The sequence below is a fragment of the Coregonus clupeaformis genome, chromosome 26, assembly GCF_020615455.1.
Source record: "Coregonus clupeaformis isolate EN_2021a chromosome 26, ASM2061545v1, whole genome shotgun sequence".
NCBI classification, from domain to species: domain Eukaryota; kingdom Metazoa; phylum Chordata; class Actinopteri; order Salmoniformes; family Salmonidae; genus Coregonus; species Coregonus clupeaformis.
In genome coordinates this window covers 43439539-43458303 of record NC_059217.1, presented here as the reverse complement: position 1 = coordinate 43458303, position 18765 = coordinate 43439539, and the positions used below count along the sequence as shown (strand labels likewise).

The 18765-nt window shown below is 43.9% G+C and overlaps 2 protein-coding genes across 3 annotated transcripts; one reads left to right on the top strand and one right to left on the bottom strand.

Annotated features, from left to right (window-relative positions):
* The first annotated feature begins 748 nt into the window (after positions 1 to 748).
* trex4 (three prime repair exonuclease 4) lies at positions 749 to 2547 on the top strand. The gene is made up of 3 exons (XM_041848659.1): positions 749 to 880; positions 1056 to 1155; positions 1683 to 2547. The coding sequence occupies exons 2-3, from the start codon at positions 1071 to 1073 to the stop codon at positions 2384 to 2386; spliced, it is 789 nt and encodes a 262-aa protein (XP_041704593.1). The 5' UTR covers positions 749 to 880; positions 1056 to 1070; the 3' UTR covers positions 2387 to 2547.
* Positions 2548 to 7391: 4844 nt separating this feature from the next.
* Positions 7392 to 18653, bottom strand: LOC121540805 (mannose-6-phosphate isomerase). 2 transcript variants are annotated; one of them, XM_041849911.2, is made up of 8 exons: positions 18605 to 18653; positions 12924 to 13051; positions 11845 to 12045; positions 11437 to 11578; positions 10336 to 10515; positions 9571 to 9744; positions 8850 to 9058; positions 7392 to 8449 (listed from the first exon to the last, which is right to left on the bottom strand). In XM_041849911.2, the coding sequence occupies exons 1-8, from the start codon at positions 18618 to 18620 to the stop codon at positions 8237 to 8239; spliced, it is 1263 nt and encodes a 420-aa protein (XP_041705845.2). In that variant the 5' UTR covers positions 18621 to 18653; the 3' UTR covers positions 7392 to 8236. The 2 variants fall into 2 exon arrangements, with proteins under 2 accessions (XP_041705845.2, XP_041705846.2); XM_041849912.2 differs by lacking the exon at positions 12924 to 13051 and having other exon boundaries at positions 18605 to 18635.
* Between the last annotated feature and the right edge of the window lie 112 nt (positions 18654 to 18765).

The following is an 18765-nucleotide window of genomic DNA, read 5'->3' as shown; positions in this document are numbered from 1 at the left end:
ACGGTGATGATAGTCTATCACCATAACAATTTGATCCTTTGTTGCCTGTAAGTTCAATAAATTGGTATAAATGTTTTCGAAGAAGTATGGATCATCCTGATTTGGACCATATAGATTAATGAGCCAAATCACTTTTTTCTTCCACTTTCATATTCAAAAGGGTCCACCTTCCTTGCGAATCATTCCTGACTGTTTGCACATACGGATCGGCATTTTTGCTAATTAATATCATCACCCCTTTTGAGTTCCTTTGTCCGTGACAGAAAATTATTTCACCACCCCATTCCGTTTTCCACACAACTTCATCTAACGATGTAGAGTTAGTTTCCTGTGTGTATCTATTATTACTTTTAGTATTATGTGTTTTACTTTTCTATTATTTCTCTATTTTCTTTCTATCTGCATTGTTGGGAAGGGCCCATAAGTAACCATTTCACTGTTAGTCCACACCTTTTGTTTACGAAGCAGGTGACAAATAAAATGTGATTTGATTTTTACCTTGTTTTTTCAACCCCGTCCAGCTGGTGGCGGCATTACATCTTTGGGGGATGTAGTCCGCCATGAAACGCACAAGAAGAAGAAGAAGAAGAAGAAGAAGAAGAAGAAGAAGAAGAAGAAGAAGAAGAAGAAGAAGAAGAAGAAGAAGAAGAAGAAGAAGAAGAAGAAGAAGAAGAAGAAGAAGAAGAAGAAGAAGAAGAAGAAGAAGAAGAAGAAGAAGAAGAAGAAGAAGAAGAAGAAGAAGAAGAAGAAGAAGAAGAAGAAGAAGAAGAAGAAGAAGAAGAAGAAGAAGAAGTCTATCCAGAGCTTCATCCCACAATGTTTGTGCTGTTGTCCTAGGTTTGGGATTCCCGACATTAGCTGCATAGTTTAAAATATAATGGTAAGATTCAAAGCAAAATAGCGAATTTCTTTGGTCTAATAATATGTATTGTTTCATTGTGAAACTCATTATCTTGTCTCTGGCAAATTGTTTGCTCTCATAACTTAATTCACGGCGCATCTATAGTAAGTTGTCAGTTTGAGCTCCATTTTCACAAGTCTTCTCTGATTCATAGACGTGATTAAAACTCATGGAAAAGGAGAACTCTCCCCTCGCTGTGGCTACCAGCCCTGGCCGAAGTTTGGTTTTCTTTGACTTGGAGACAACAGGACTTGGTCAGTCACTCGATATTCTAGCTACATTACTGCAGCCTGTCGTGTTGTTGATACCATTGTAGTAGTCAGTTGGTGGTCCCTACTTTCGATCTTGCAACAGTGTATCAAGAACCAACGTTATTGTCGCGATGTTTATCAACTTTCAATCAAAGACAACGTTTTTTCATAATCATTCAATGTAATCATGTAGGGCAGGTTATATTAATTCACCATATTAGTGTGATCAGTCCATCCTGGTTCTGGGGACCAAGAGAGTGTGCAGGCTTTTGGCTCAGGCAGCCCAGAACTAACACAGATAGAATCAAAGAATATCACTGATTTGAATTAACCTTGAATCAGTTGTGTAGTTCTGGGGTGGAAGAAAAGCCTGCATACCCTGTGGGTCTCCAGCACCAGGACTGAAAAACATCACCCACATTTATTTATTTTGTTATATGAATGTCTCAATTGTTTCTATACGGTCTGTCATGTTCTTTATAACGGATTGAGTGTTTGTAATGTGTTTGTAATGCTTGTCATTCCAACAGGTCAGAGCTGTGAAATCGTCCAGCTGGCTGCAGTAAGTGGGGGTCACTCCCTGAACCTCTACAGTGTCCCTCGATGTCGGATGCAGCGTGGCGCCGCCAAGGTCACCGGCTTCAGGGTCTGGAGGCACAGGCTGTACCACCATCGCTGCCCCGTCCGGACCAACTCCCTCGAAGAAGTACTAGTCTCCTTCATAGCCTTCCTGCGCATGCTGGACCGCCCGATGGTCGTCGGTCACAATATCCGTCGCTTCGACTGCCCTGTGCTAGCTAGAGCGCTTGACGAGTTTGACCTCAAAGCAGAGTTCCAGTTAGCGGTTTCTGGTTGCTTGGACACACTCCCGTTGGCGCGAGAGCTTCTGAAGGGACATGGTCTCCAGAGTTTTCGGCAGGAAAACCTTGTTCGGATAGTGGTTGGCATTTCCTACGAGGCGCATGATGCCTTGGAGGATGTGCGGGCACTGCAGAGGCTCTACGATGCCCTCGGACCCACGCCAGAGCAGGTCGTCAGGCATAGCTTCACCATGGCAGAGCCAGCACCCAAGCAGCCTCCTGCAGCCAAGGTCAAGGCCAAGGGGTCCTGTAAGGCACCGGGACAGCACCCCCTGTGGAAGAGCTTCAGACAGGCAGTGAAGGTCACAGAGGGGCCCGAAGGGGGCACCACAGGCCAGGGTAATGCAACTCTTATAACGGGTAATGGTTGTTAAGTGAAAATAAATGGACATTTTCACATGTTGTGGAGTTCTAAATTACTGCAGCTCATTTAAATAATGTAAGATTCTGACATTGTGATGGATTGTAATGTGTTTGTGTGATTATTCAAATTCATTACGTTTTCAGAAAATAAAGATGTTATTTTTTTGTAACACTTCAATCTATTAGGTAAATTCAACCAGAGATTGGTTAGAACGGTTACCTGCTGCCCTCCCATGGTAAGTGTTAGCCATAGCATTTACAAAGAGGTATCAAGCATCTTAGAATAGGAGTGCTGATTTAAGATCAGTTTAGCCTTTTAAATCCAAATTAATAATATTACAAGGACGGGGGACCTGATCCTAGATCAGCGCCACTACTCAGAGACGCTTGATGCATGCGGCCCCAGCGCTCCTTTCCAAATTCTACTTTACCAATTAAGTCATGGGCTTGTTACATTGCTGGGAGAAAAATGTACATTAAAAAGGCGTGTAGAAGACTATAAATATACATCTTTTGAGAAAGGGGATCGGCAAGATTAGTACCTGTGACCTTCTAGTCCCACTGTGTCAGTAGGGGGAAATGCACCACCCTTGTGATTTCACATATTTATAGAGACACCAACGTACTCACACAGGAGAGAAGCCATAACGTTGCTCCCAGTGTGGTAAGAGTTACACGCTGTCTGGTGTCTTAAAAAACCACCAGCGTACTCACACAGGAGAGAAGCCATGTCACTGCTCTCAGTGTGGGAAGAATTTCAGTGTCCGGTGTAATTTTAAGAGTCACCAGCTCACTCACACAGGTGTGAAGCCGTAAGTTTGATTTATTATTTATTAGGATCCCCAATAAGCTGCTGCCGAGACAGCGGCTACTCTTCCTGGGGTCCAAACAGGAAACACAACAAATAATATACATTTACATTACAATTTAGTCATTTAGCAGATGCTCCCATCCAGAGCGACTCACAGCTAGTGCATTCATCTTAAGCTAGCCAAGCGAGACAACCACATATCACAGTCGTATCCGAACCTTGTATCAGATACATAATAAATGTCTGTCTCTTCACAGTCCCTGTCATGCCGTAAGATGTTATTTTATCCGGTTTTTTTTTTTATCCGTTTTTTATTGCTAGCTTGAGTTACCTGGGGTGGCAGAGTTCCATGTAGTCATGGCTCTATTTAATACTGTGCGTTTCCCAGCCTCTGTTCTGGACCTGGGGACTGTAAAGAGACCTCGGGTCGCATGTCCAGTAGTTTAGTCTCCTCAACTTGCTCAATGGCCACATTATTCAAAAATGATGCTTTTAGTTTTTTTGAGGTATTTAGCACCAGCCTATTGCTAGTTACCCATTCTAAAACTGACTGGGGCTCTATGTTAAGGGTCAGTTATTTTATTTTATTGTTGTAGCCGACGTGTGTACTGTTGAGTCGTCAGCGTACATAGACACACAGCCTTTATTCAAGCGGAAGGTCATTAGTAAAAACAGAAAACAATAACAGCCAATCATCAGTCATTTGTGTCAGTGCCAAGCATGTTTAGTGCCCTTCCCAATAAGAATGCTGAAAGTCTGTTGTTGATTTGTTTTCTGTAAAATAACATTGTATTTGGTCGAACACGACTTTTTTCCAAAAGTTTGCTAAGCATCGGCAACAGGCTGATTGGTCAGCTGTTTGAACCAAGGGTGCTTTACGGAATGACCGTTGCCTCCCTCCAGGCCTGAGGGTACACCTTCTTCTCACAGTTCCTGGACAGCTGATGAAACTGTAGGTTTGAACAACCGAAGAACTTCAGAAACCGTCTCAGGGAAGCTCATCTGCGTGCTCATCGTCCTCACCAGGGTCTTGACCTTCAGTGGGCAAATGCTCACCTTCAATGGCCACTGGCACGCTGGAGAAGTGTGCTCTTCATGGATGTATGGCGTTGTGTGGGCGAGTGGTTTTCTGATCCACGCCCCTACTTTTTTTTTTAAGTATCTGTGACCAACAGATGCATATCTGTATGCCCAGTCATGTGAAATCCATAGATTAGGGCCTAATTAATTTATTTCAATTGACTGACTTCCTTACAGTGAGGGAAAAAAGTATTTGATCCCCTGCTGATTTTGTACGTTTGCCCACTGACAAAGACATGATCAGTCTATAATTTTAATGGTAGGTTTATTTGAACAGTGAGAGACAGAATAACAACAAAATAATCCAGAAAAATGCATGTCAAAAATGTTATAAATTGATTTGCATTTTAATGAGGGAAGTATTTGACCCCTCTGCAAAACATGACTTAGTACTTGGTGGCAAAACCCTTATTGGCAATCACAGAGGTCAGATGTTTCTTGTAGTTGGCCACCAGGTTTGCACACATCTCAGGAGGGATTTTGTCCCACTCCACTTTGCAGAACTTCTCCAAGTCATTAAGTTTTCGAGGCTGGCGTTTGGCAACTCCACAGATTTTCTATGGGATTAAGGTCTGGAGACTCGCTAGGCCACTCCAGGACCTTAATGTGCCTCTTCTTGAGACACTCCTTTGTTGCCTTGGCCGTGTGTTTTGGGTCATTGTCATGCTGGAATACCCATCCACGACCCATTTTCAATGCCCTGGCTGAGGGAAGGAGGTTCTCACCCAAGATTTGACGGTACATGGCCCCGTCCATCGTCCCTTTGATGCGGTGAAGTTGTCCTGTCCCCTTAGCAGAAAAAACACCCCCAAAGCATAATGTTTCCACCTCCATGTTTGACGGTGGGGATGGTGTTCTTGGGGTCATAGGCACCATTCCTCCTCCTCCAAACACGGCGAGTTGAGTTGATGCCAAACAGCTTGGTTTTGGTCTCATCTGACCACAACACTTTCACCCAGTTCTCCTCTGAATCATTCAGATGTTCATTGGCAAACTTCAGACGGGCATGTATATGTGCTTTCTTGAGCAGGGGGAACTTGCGGGCGCTGCAGGATTTCAGTCCTTCACGGCATAGTGTGTTACATGATCATTGCAACTCCACGAGGTGAGATCTTGCACAGAGCGCCAGGACGAGGGAGATTGACAGTTATTTTGTGTTTCTTCCATTTGCGAATAATCGCACCAACTGTTGTCACCTTCTCACCAAGCTGCTTGGCGATGGTCTTGTAGCCCATTCCAGCCTTGTGTAGGTCTACAATCTTATCCCTGACATCCTTGGAGAGCTCTTTGGTCTTGGCCATGGTGGAGAGTTTGGAATCTGATTGATTGATTGCTTCTGTGGACAGGTGTCTTTTATACAGGCAACAAACTGAGATTAGGAGCACTCCCTTTAAGAGTGTGCTCCTAATCTCAGCTCGTTACCTGTATAAAAGACACCTGGGAGCCAGAAATCTTTCTGATTGAGAGGGGGTCAAATACTTATTTCCCTCATTAAAATGCAAATCAATTTATAACATTGTTCAAATAAACCTACAATTAAAATTATAGACTGATCATGTCTTTGTCAGTGGGCAAACTTACAAAATCAGCAGGGGATCAAATACTTTTTTCCCTCACTGTATATGAACTGTAACAAGAATTTCGCTACACCCGCAATAACATCTGCTAAATATGTGTGTGAGACCAATAAAAGTTGATTTGATTTGAGAACTCAGTGAAATCTTTGAAATTGTTGCATGTTGCGTAAGTGTTTGTTACACGCAATATCCTTTGTGAATGTCACCGGACAGAGGTTGCGCTCCAGTTTTGTGATGAGACAAAGGTGTGGTTGAATTTATTCTGCCACTGTCTTCTTATTTTATTGGCCTTAGGCCTATATATCACAGTCGCAAGGCATATGAACTAACCGGTTATAGAGCAAACAACAAAATGATCACTCAACATAGAGTTTTGTCATGGGCGCAATTTCATAAATGCTTCAAGTGTGGCGTCAGGATGTTCCTCATTACACACATCAGACCAACACGTTTCACATTTTCAACATAGGAATCATTGCAAAACATCTTGTATGATCGCTTATACACTATTTTAGGTTCAGTCTTTGGAACTTTAAAAAAATATATATGGCTACTATATTGTGATCACTACATCCGATTGATCTGGATACTGCTTTAGAGCAGAGTTCTGCAGCATTAGTAAAGATACAATACCCGTGGATGATTTAGTTCCTGTTCTGTTTGTAAATACTCTGGTAGCGCTGGTTACAGTTTGAAGCTTTTTCTTGAGTGGACAGCTTGATGAAAGCCAGTCAATATTTAGGTCACCCAGAAAATATACCTCTGTTGATATCACATGCATTATCAAGCATTTCACACATATTATCCAGATACTGACTGTTAGCAATCGGTGGTCTATAGCAGCTTCCCACCAGAATGGGCTTTAGGTGAGGCAGGTGAACCTGTAGCCATATTCCTTCAACAGCATGAGATCCTCTAAGCCTTCACACTGATTTGTGTAACTGCACTCAGTGTGGGAAGAGATCAGCGTTATAGCGCTATTGACATTTAAAGGCAACGTTAAACTGCATTCACGGTAAATGCTACATTTGTCGAATCAATCGGAAATTACCTATACATTTTAACCGCGCTACAATGCCGATCTTCTGTGCTACAGATTTAAATCAAGACCCTCAATTTTTTGTAAACAATGTTTTCATTTCGTTTTTGGGTGTGGCCTCTGTAAGAATGTAATCCTACAGGTAATATCTGTAAATACATAAACAATGCATTGTATTATCACTGTTGCCCGGGGGACGACCGTTTCAGCAAAGTAGCAAAAATCCGCCCCGTTGTTCCCATCTGCAATATCTGTTTTCAATATACTGAGCACAACTCTTCACTCTGGGGATTAGATCGGCAGGTAGTTTAGTGGTTAAGAGCGTTGTGGCAGTAACCGAAAGGTCGCTGGTTCTAATCCCTGAACCGACTAGGTGACAAATCTGTCGATGTGCCCTTGAGCAAGGCACTTAACCCTAATTGCTCCTGTTAGTCGCTCTGGATAAGAGCGTCTGCTAAATGACTAAACATGTAAAAAACGTAGATCCCAATGAAAGCACTCAAAGCATATTGGTACAGAATGGGGATTTTTTTTATTCACATATAGACGCTCTCTGTAGAGATCCATGCTAGTCGTAGGCTATAGTCAAAAATGCAAAACCATGCCCTCTATTGGAAGAAACATTCTCATCATGTAAAATGAAATCACCAACAGTCTTGGAATAACAAACTATAATATACAACTTCAATAGTTACGGCTACATTGCAAAACTTTGGTCATAAAGAATTTCACCTTTAGGGAATGGTATTGTACGTGTTTGAGGACTACATTGCAGTCTGTGACTATCTGACTTCGTGCCACAAACATGCATAGGGATCTCAGCACTCTAAATGCCAAATGTTCCCAATACAGCTGATATGTTAAAATACTGTTTTTTGTCATATGATGTATTGTCTTAAAAGCAGTCATATTAAACAGAAGATTTCACCCACTGCCCTGGAAAAATATATATAATTCCGGCTTACAAGGTCATTAATTAGAACATGCTCAATCAGCAATAATACCCAGTACGTGACAGTTCTACTGAGAGGTGAGTTGAGACATACTGTACCAATGTAAACTCCATAATCACTCTGCCTCGATACTCTAGAAACGGTCACACAAACATGGGCAGAATGAGAGGACCACAGCAAGTAGACTAACCATACGGGCATATCACACACTAGCTGTTACTGTACCTATCAGGGTCTGAGAAAGAGGAATGGAAGAAGGAAACCACACATAGACCAGAGTTCAAACCGTTAGTAGGCCATCCTCAGTCTATCACCACTGGCATGGAGACTGGCACGGAGAACCACAGGTTGGGTTGACGTTGGAAGGAAATATTGATAAAACGTTATCAGAAGGCTCGGGGCTACAGGAGACTGCAGGCCCGATACATGGTCATTCCGCAGGGGGAGGTGACGTGCAGGGAGACGCTCTCGTTGGCTGAGATGAAGAGGACGGTACCCCGCCTCAGGGTGATGTCAGAGAGGGCAGAGGTGGCAGTGGCCTCACCCTCAATCACCAGCAGGATACCCGCACAGTCCACCGGGGCCACCGTGTACTGCTTGACAGAGACTGGTACCTGGTGAGGGAGAGAGGAACAGATGGGGGGAGGAGAGGGGGAGCAGGGATGGAGGAGAAGGAGGTAGAGATAGAGGGAGTAGGGGGCGGGAGAGAGATTGAGTAGGGAGAGGAGGAGGAAGGGAGAGAACATTACATGGGACGCCTACATTTTACATAATATGAGCCACACTGGAACAAATATGGCAACGGCTTACTACAAGAGAACCATTCAAACAAGAGATTACTGTCAAGGCGGAGTATAATTGATATAGAAACACAGGCATATAATCAAAGCTGCAATTAGACACACTGATTGAAGCCTGCTCCCAGATCTGTTTGTGTTGTCTGGCGTGACAATGATCAATGGAGTTGGCAAGACAGCACAAACAGATCTGGGACCAGGCTAAATAAGTAAATACCTGTATCCTCATGACAGTGAAGTCGGGGACAGGGGGGTCATAGAGGTAGACGAAGGGGTCTGAGGGGTCCTGTATGGAGGGGAAGATCTTGGCGCTGGCCGGAGCCGGGCTGTAGTTCAGCATCTCACACAGGGTGCTGACATCGATGAACTTGGTCGTCAGACCGGCGCGCACCGTGTTGTCTGAGCAGGCCATGCACTCGACGCAGTCTGAATAGCATGGAGAGCGATAGGGTGAGAAAGAGACAGGATAGGATGCCTTCTTTCAAGTTAATTTTCAAAAAAAGATTCAGAGAATTATCACAGTTCTGTATTTGAGATTCATTGTAACTTTACACAACATAAAATACTATAATGAATATAATAAAGACATATAATACGTCATATTATAAAAGGTATCATAAATGTATCATAAGATTCAATAGGTATTTCAATAGCTGATCTTATTATTGATTTAAAAAAACATACACACTGGTATAGCTCCCAAAGTTTAATCAGTTAAAGGCTCTACACTTTGGGACCATATACCAGTGAGGATTCGTTTTTAGTTCTACATTATCCTCTGACTAATCCAGCACCAGGGACAAGTGTTTTTATGGATGTGCGCATTACCACCCCAATAAACAATAGCTAACCTATTGTTTTATTATTATCCTCATCAATACACTACTTTAACACATCTAGTTAACTCTTTCCAAGAAGCTGATTGGTTGACCCCTGACCTCCATAGAGGTACGCGTGCGGCTCATTGGCTCCCAGAAACATAGCTTGGCCGGGCTCCAGCACCATGCGGTTCAGGAAGTAGATGGAGAAACAGCCGATGTCACCCGGATACTGGGAGTGGAGGCGGAGCAGCAGCTCTCCGTTACTGCCCGGTGTGTCCTTCCCTGCAGCAGCTGAACGGGGTACAACAGGTACAACTAAAGCCTTTAACACAGGGACACGTTCATTAGAACATGCAACGAAAACTGTTTTGCTACAGAAAATGAGTGTTTCTTATTGGACAAGTACCTCCCTATTTGAGTCACTTTTTTTCTCTCCCTGTTTAGTGCTTATTGAACACAACCCAGGTCTCTCTTGTGAAAGAGACGCGTATCTCAAGAAGACTAACCTGGATAAATGGTTGACTATTACACACACAAAGATGTATTGGTGCAAGAGGTCCTTTGGAAAACATGACTGAGCATTATGCTGTAGAAAATATACAATCGCAAGGAGAATATAATTTAGACCCACATTCATAGTCATGTATTATCGATTGTATAAAGAGAACACTTCATTGGAGCTTTTCGCAAAGAAAGTTGGGGCCTGGCCTGGTCACAGATCAGTTTTGTGCTTTTTTTGCCAACTCATTTGGTCGTTGTCATGCCAATAACCACAGAATGTGGCTATACAGCACAAAATGATCTGGGACCAGGCTAGTTGGGGTCTAGCTACATGAGGAAGTGTAAGGTGTCACAAAAATAAAATACTTGTATAATGCTCACCATCCTCAGTGACTCTTTTCACCAGCATGTTGAGTTGGTCCACAAACACCTTCTTCTCACAGTTCATCATGCGGGTGAAGCACTTCTTGAGGGCCAGCGAGATGCGGCGCGCCTCCCCGATACTGCTCTGCAGCTCCTGTGCAGCCTCATCTCCGACTAGGGCGAGAAACTCTGGGACAGCTGGACACACAGACAGACTGACACTCACTATTAACACACTTCAATTGTCTTTAAAGGATAATTGAGTGTCATTGATCTCTACTTTATCTTAAAGTGAAGGAAATCACTGAACTGAGCGGTTGAATAGATTTTAAAACATGGAATATGAAACGATGACAGTCTGCAAGATGTGATAGATTTTTTACCAGCCAAAATATTTTTTACGCAAATCAATAGATAAATAATCCCATGATTTGTAATGTTTCTAAAACAAGAAATGTATTAGTAAGAAGTAATGTGGTATATTGCTCAATTTAATTTAATTTTTTGTGACCGGAGTCTTTAAACCAAAATGTCACTTGAGACAAAATGTTCAGCTGCCCCTTTAAGGGCGGGAGGTTACCGTGGTAATGGGGCCACTCCAGTGGTGTCAGGCGTGTGTGAGAGATTTGGGTTCTGACTAGGGCGTCTCTTCACTATCAGTTGAGGCAGCAAACTCAAACTAACGTTGAAAAACAACTGAGCTTGTGAACAAAACAATGTAAATAGCCAAGAAACACGAGGACAAAGTATCACATTGTAGACTTTTGAGTAAATTAGACCTACTTTTATGCCTGTGCGCAGCGCCTCCAAAAATGAATCTATCAGCACTTCACTCAGAGCGCAGAGCTCTCCTGCCAAGCAGTGTTACTACGCGAGGTGGGACATAGGATTCGTATGTCTTTGTGCGATTAGCAGCTATGAAACAAAACAGCATAAAAACTTTGAAAACAGCTACTGCAGCATTTTTCTACAATAAATCGCAAGTCGCACGTGCTCATACTTGACTTTTGACTATTTGTATTTGTGAATGTGATGCTCTCACTGTAGAGCCCTGCAGATAGACAATCTTACCCGCCAATACCTAAAGCTACCCGCATTTATGCCCTGTATGCCACTCACATTTGAGAAAGCCAATGATCTCTTCCACAGGCCTGAAGCCACAGAGGCCTTCAAAGTGAGTAAGTGCGATGGCCATTTCAGGCTTGTGGTTGTTGTCAGGGTAATGCTCTGGAAACTGAGCATGGAGACGTCCAGCTAACTCCTGGTGTGTGGACCAATGGGGGAAGGACAATGTGATTACCAAAATGAAAATAAATTCAGAATGCATCAAATCAAGAAAACACACAATTTCTACTTGAGATAAATAAATGTAAACCCCTCCTCCCCTTTCTTTGGTTTCAGGGTTATTTAGTAGCCACTGAACGAAAGACAAAGGGGCGATACAATCTGAATTTGTCCAATAACAAACGCTTGTTAACGTTTTCCGCTGCAAAATGTTTTGCTACAGTGTGTCCTATGAACCCTTACCCTGTTGGGATGGGCCTGTATGGACAGAGCGGTGTTGACCGACAGGACCTTGAAGAGGAAGGGCAGCTGGCCCTGGAAAGTGTCTTTGACCTTTGACCCCAAACATGCTGGGTAGTCTGCGATCCACTGGCCCAGCGTCCTCTGGGCTATCCTGTTGTCCTTGATGAGGGCGTCTCCTTTTGGGTGAGCGCCCATCCACAGCTGATGGAAGACATAAGGTGGGGCCTCATTACTGACCAAGAGGAGTTTATTTTTTGTAATTGTACTTTTTTATGACAAACACTATAGCTAAATAAATAATGACTTGTGACAAGCCAGGCATTGAGAGTAAGAGACTTTCAGCCAAAGTCCTGAAGGGTCCAGTGAAAACCAATCTGCAGGACAGGAATAACACATTGGAGGGAGAGAGTGGGCTCACGGCCAGGTTCAGCCATTTTCAACGGCAATCCTGGAGCAATTAGGGTTAACTGCCTTGCTCAAAGGCACAGACAGATTTTTCACAAGCAACCTTTTGGTTACTGGCCCAACACTCTATACACTAGGCTACCTGGCGCGCTACACCCTACTGAAGGGTTCCCCAACTGGCGGGTGGTTTTATTTGGCCCCCCAAGTTTTCTGAGCATTTATTTTTAATTTTTTTTGTTGGACATAAGACTGTCAAAATACCAGCAAATGATTTTAATTTAAGAAATGTGTTCCCAAGTATTCCCACGCATAATAGAGAGACACGTGATGGTATACAAACGCAAACAAGGTTTGAAATGATTATGTTTTAGTCAAACATTATATCTATTTGGGCTTCTTGCAGTCTACAAATTATTTGTAATTATAAACTGGGTGGTTCGAGCCCTGAATGCTGATTGGCTAACAGCATCGGTATATCACACGGGTATGACAACATTTATCTTTACTGCTCTAATTACGTTGGTAACCAGTTTATAATAGTAATAAGGCACCTCGGGGGTTTGCGTCGTGAATAAAAACAGCCCTTAGCCGTGGTATATTGGCAATATACCACACCCCCTCGGGCCTTATTGCTTAATTATGTTCCGGCCCCCCGACCTCAAGAAAAAAATTACCTCAGCATAATGTTTGTCTGCTTCAATGACAGTAGAAGTATCCCCACCAACAACCAGTTTGGCCACCTCACTGTCCAGACCAACCTTACCCCATGCATAATTCTGTACCGCACAGGATAGTGGAAATACTGTAAAATGAGAAAACAGTGCCACAGTCAATAATTTTTCATTTTTGATTAAGTCCCTCTGCACTGCAACATTAATTGAAAGCAAAACATCAGCTACTTTATAGGTTATTTTGCCAGAAGATATCGACCCCATTGTTACGCTGGTTTACACTGAGGTTGGAACGCAATCATGGTTACATTAAGACACCATGGAGCCGTCGCGAGATATGGGTCAGAAAACGTACCTCCATGCAGGGATGGGATATGCCACTGTACTCCAAATTAAAATCAAATCACATTTTATTTGTCACATGCGCCGAATATAACTGGTGTAGACTTTACTGTGAAATGCTTGCTTAAGAGCCCTTCCCAACGATGCAGAGTTTAAAAATAAAATAGACAAGAATGGAGCTACAGTATATACAGAGAGTACCAGTACCAGATCAATGAGGAGCTATAAACAGAGAGTACCAGTACCAGATCAATGAGGAGCTATAAACAGAGAGTACCAGTACCAGATCAATGAGGAGCTATAAACAGAGAGTACCAGTACCAGATTTGAGGTAGATAATAGTACCAGTACCAGATCATGAGGGCATGGTACCCATAGAGCAAACAGTGATCTAGTGCATCAGAGATTGGAGCATAAATACCAGTAGCAGATATTGTCAAAGGTACAAGGTATTTGAGGTAGATATGTACATGAAGGCAGGGTAAAGTGATTAGGCATCAGGATAGATAATAATAAGGTATTTGAGGTAGATATGTACATGAAGGCAGGGTAAAGTGATTAGGCATCAGGATAGATAATAATAAGGTATTTGAGGTAGATATGTACATGAAGGCAGGGTAAAGTGATTAGGCATCAGGATAGATAATAATAAGGTATTTGAGGTAGATATGTACATGAAGGCAGGGTAAAGTGATTAGGCATCAGGATAGATAATAATAAGGTATTTGAGGTAGATATGTACATGAAGGCAGGGTAAAGTAACTAGGCATCAGGATAGATAAATAATAAGGTATTTGAGGTAGATATGTACATGAAGGCAGGGTAAAGTAACTAGGCATCAGGATAGATAAATAATAAGGTATTTGAGGTAGATATGTACATGAAGGCAGGGTAAAGTAACTAGGCAACAGGATAGATCATAATACAAGTAAAATAAAGAACAGAGCAGCAGCAAATTATGAGTTTGGAATGGCAGTGTCAGCCAATCAGCTCCTTTGTTCAACACCAAGTGCCATTCCATAATGGCTGCTGTGGCTACTGGTAGCTAGCATGAGGACGAAAAGGGAAGTTTTCCAGGAAAACCAGCAGTATTTCTTATTCAATTACCTTGACTAGCCGGTGCTCCCGCACATTGACTCTGTACCGGTACCCCCCTGTTTGTAGCCTCCCTACTGTTTTTAAAAAAACTTGTTCTTTAAAAAACGGCATTGTTGGTTAAGGGCTTGTAAGTAAGCATTTCACTGTAATGTCTACACCTGTTGTATGTGGCGCATGTGGCAAATAAAATGTGATTTGATTTGATTTGAGGTCAGAAAAACAGCCTTTCTGGAATGGCAACAAAGAAGCTGATTGGCTGACACTGCCATTCCAAAATGGCTGCAGTGGCTACTGCTAGCTAACATGAGGAAGAAAAGGGCAGTTTTCCAGGAAAACCAGCAGTATTTCAATCTTCTCGATGGAGCAGTGTAGATAAAGGTACAATTTGGAGTACAGTGGCATATCCCATCCCTTCATTGAGATACGTTCACCGACCCATATCTCACGCCAGGCTCCAAGGTGTCTTAATTGCAGATCACAGTCATTGTTAGCACGTCGGGGAGGTCATCGGGTAAGCTTGGCGTCGGGTAAGCTTGGCTTTACACATAGCTTGGGCTTTGTCGAGTAAGGCTTAAACTATGTATTTAGATTGTAGTTAGGTATTGTGGGTAGTTATTGTGGGTTGTTGTATGTAATTATTGTAGGTTAGTATTGTATTCGGCTGTGCCCAGCGTAGCCCAGCGTAGCACGAAGCTAGCTAGCTAACCCACCACCGGGACTAGCTGGCGAGTAGCTATTAGCAACGGTATATGCCTCTAACCCCCCCCCCCCTCTCTCTGTGGATGACTTCGTCAACCACTTTGAAAAGAAGGTTGACGACATCCGATCCTCGTTTGTTAAGTCAAATGACACTGCTGGTCCTTCTCACACTGCCCTACCCTATGCTTTGACTTCTTTCTCCCCTCTCTCTCCAGATAAAATCTTGCGACTTGTGACTGCAGGCCGCCCAACAACCTGCCCGCTTGACCCTATCCCCTCCTCTCTTCTCCAGACCATCTCCGGTGACCTTCTCCCCTACCTCACCTCGCTGATCAACTCACCCTTCCGTCTTCAAGAGAGCGAGAGTTGTACCCCTTCTCAAAAAACCAACACTCGATCCCTCTGATGTCAACAACTACAGACCAGTATCCCTTCTTTCTTTTCTCTCCAAAACTATTGAGCGTGCCGTCTTTAGCCAACTCTCTTGCTATCTCTCTCAGAATGACCTTCTTGATCCAAACCAGTCAGGTTTCAAGACTGGTCATTCAACTGAGACTGCTCTTCTCTGTGTCACGGAGGCTATCCGCACTGCTAAAGCTAACTCTCTCTCCTCTGCTCTTGTCCTTCTAGACCTGTCTGCTGCCTTTGATACTGTGAACCATCAGATCCTCCTCTCCACCCTCTCCGAGCTGGGCATCTCGGCGCGGCTCACTCTTGGATTGCGTCCTACCTGACCGGTCGCTCCTACCAAGTGGCGTGGCGAGAAGCTGTCTCCGCACCACGTGCTCTCACAACTGGTGTCCCCAGGGCTCAGTTCTAGGCCCTCTCCTATTCTCGCTATACACCAAGTCGCTTGGCTCTGTCATATCCTCACATGGCCTCTCCCTATCATTGCTACGCTGACGACACACAACTAATCTTCTCCTTTCCCCCTTCTGATAACCAGGTGGCGAATCGCATCTCTGCATGTCTGGCAGACATATCAGTATGGATGACGGATCACCACCTCAAGCTGAACCTTGGCAAGACGGAGCTGCTCTTCCTCCCGGGGAAGGACTGCCTGTTCCAAAATTAAAAGAAAAAAAAAGAACACATTGTAAAGTGGTTAGCCCACTGGCTATAAGGTGAATGCACCAATTTGTAAGTCGCTCTGGATAAGAGCGTCTGCTAAATGACGTAAATGTAAATGTTAATGTAACTAACTCCATTACCTCCCGAGTGGCGCAGTGGTCTAAGGCACTGCATCGCAGTGCTAGCTGTGCCACTAGAGATCCTGACTGAGTCTGTAATACCAACATGTTTCAAGCAGACCACCATAGTCCCCGTGCCCAAGGACTCTAAGATAACCTGCCTAAATGACTACCGACCCGTAGCACTGACGTCTGTAGCCATGAAGTGCTTTGAAAGGCTGGTCATGGCTCACATCAACAGCATTATCCCAGAAACCCTAGACCCACTCCAATTTGCATACCGCCCCAACAGATCCACAGATGATGCAATCTCTATTGCACTCCACACTGCCCTTTCCCCACCTGGACAAGAGGAACACCTACGTGAGAATGCTATTCATTGACTACAGCTCAGCATTCAACACCATAGTGCCCTCTAAGCTCATCACTAAGCTAAGGATCCTGGGACTAAACACCTCCCTCTGCAACTGATCCTGGACTTCCTGACGGGCCGCCCCAGGTGGTAAGGGTAGGTAACAACACATCTGCCACACTGATCCTCAACACGGGGGCCCCTCAGGGTGCGTGCTCAGTCCCCTCCTGTACTCTCTGTTCACCCATGACTGCATGGCCAGGCACGACTCCAACACCATCATTAAGTTTGCCGACGACACAACAGTGGTAGGCCTGATCACCGACAACGATGAGACAGCCTATAGGAGGAGGTCAGAGACCTGGCCGTGTGGTGCCAGGACAACAACCTCTCCCTCAACGTGACCAAGACAAAGGAGATGATTGTGGACTACAGGAAAAAAAAGAGGACTGAGCACGCCCCCATTCTCATCGACGGGGCTGTAGTGGAACAGGTTGAGAGCTTCAAGTTCCTTGGTGTCCACATCACCAACGAACTATCATGGTCCAAACACACCAAGACAGTCGTGAAGAGGGCACGACAAAGCCTATTCCCCTCAGGAGACTGAAAAAGATTTGGCATGGGTCCTCAGATCCTCAAAAAATTATACAGCTGCACCATCGAGAGCATCCTGACTGGTTGTATCACCGCCTGGTATGGCAACTGCTTGGCCTCCGACCGCAGGGCACTACAGAGGGTAGTGCGTACGGCCCAGTACATCACTGGGGCCAAGCTTCCTGCCATCCAGGACCTCTATACCGGGCGGTGTCAGAGGAAGGCCCTCAAAATTGTCAAAGACTCCAGCCACCCTAGTCATAGACTGTTCTCTTGCTACCGCACGCAAGCGGTACCGGAGTGCCAAGTCTAGGTCCAAAAGACTTCTCAACAGCTTCTACCCCCAAGCCATAAGACTCCTGAACAGCTAATTATGGCTACCCGGACTATTTGCACTGCCCCCTACCCCATCCTTTTACGCTGCTGCTACTCTGTTAATTATTTATGCATAGTCACTTTAACTCTACCCACATGTACATATTACCTCAACTACCCGGTTCCCCCCGCACATTGACTCTGCAACGGTACCCCCTGTATATATAGCCTCCCCTACTGTCACTTTATTTTACTTCTGCTCTTTTTTCTCTCAACACTTTTTTGTTGTTGTTTTATTTTTACTTTTTTTGTAAAAAATAAATGCACTGTTGGTTAAGGGCTGTAAGTAAGCATTTCACTGTAATGTCTGCACCTGTTGTATTTGGCGCATGTGACCAATAAAATTTGATTTGATTTGATTTGATTTGATTTGAATCCAGGCTCTGTCGTAGCCGGCCACGACCGGGAGACCCATGGGGCGCCGCACAATTGGCCCAGCGTCGTCCAGGGTAGGGGAGGGAATGGCCGGCAGGGATGTAGCTCAGTTTGTAGAGCATGGCGTTTGCAACGCCAGGGTTGTGGGTTTGATTCCCACGGGGGGCCAGTATGAAAAATACGAAAAATAATGTATGCACTCACTAACTGTAAGTCGCTCTGGATAAGAGCGTCTGCTAAATGACTAAAATGTAAAATGTAACTATGATTGCGTTCTGACCTCAGTGCAGCTCAGTGTAAACAAGCAACGGCAGGGTCGATATCGTCTGGCAATAAGGTTATTGAACCCAAACAACCATTTGAATGGAATATATGAATGTGTGTCGTATGAGTCATGTGTTTGTATTTTCAGAATACTTAAAAATACATGAGAAATAATGAACTTGTGTGTGCTTTACGAAGGTACGCTTGCGTGCTGTGTTTGTTATCGATGTCAATGGACGCTTACGAACTAAAGTTACCTTATTTCATATCAAACGCCGTAAACACGCACTTCTTTTTGATTCATTTTATATTGGCGACATTGTCGCTACATGTGAAAGTGTCGTTTAGGGTATTTTACGGATTAAATCAATACAAAAACGATAAATAGGTCTCACCTCTTACTTCCTCCATGGCTGCAACGTCGGCTTCCACAGTAGTTCTGACGTCATGATACACTTTGCAGCTCATCCTTGTCACTTTCAAACCACATGTATTTCTATATTTTCTCTGCTATAGTTTTGTTCAAATGAAAATATATATAAATATATATATTTTT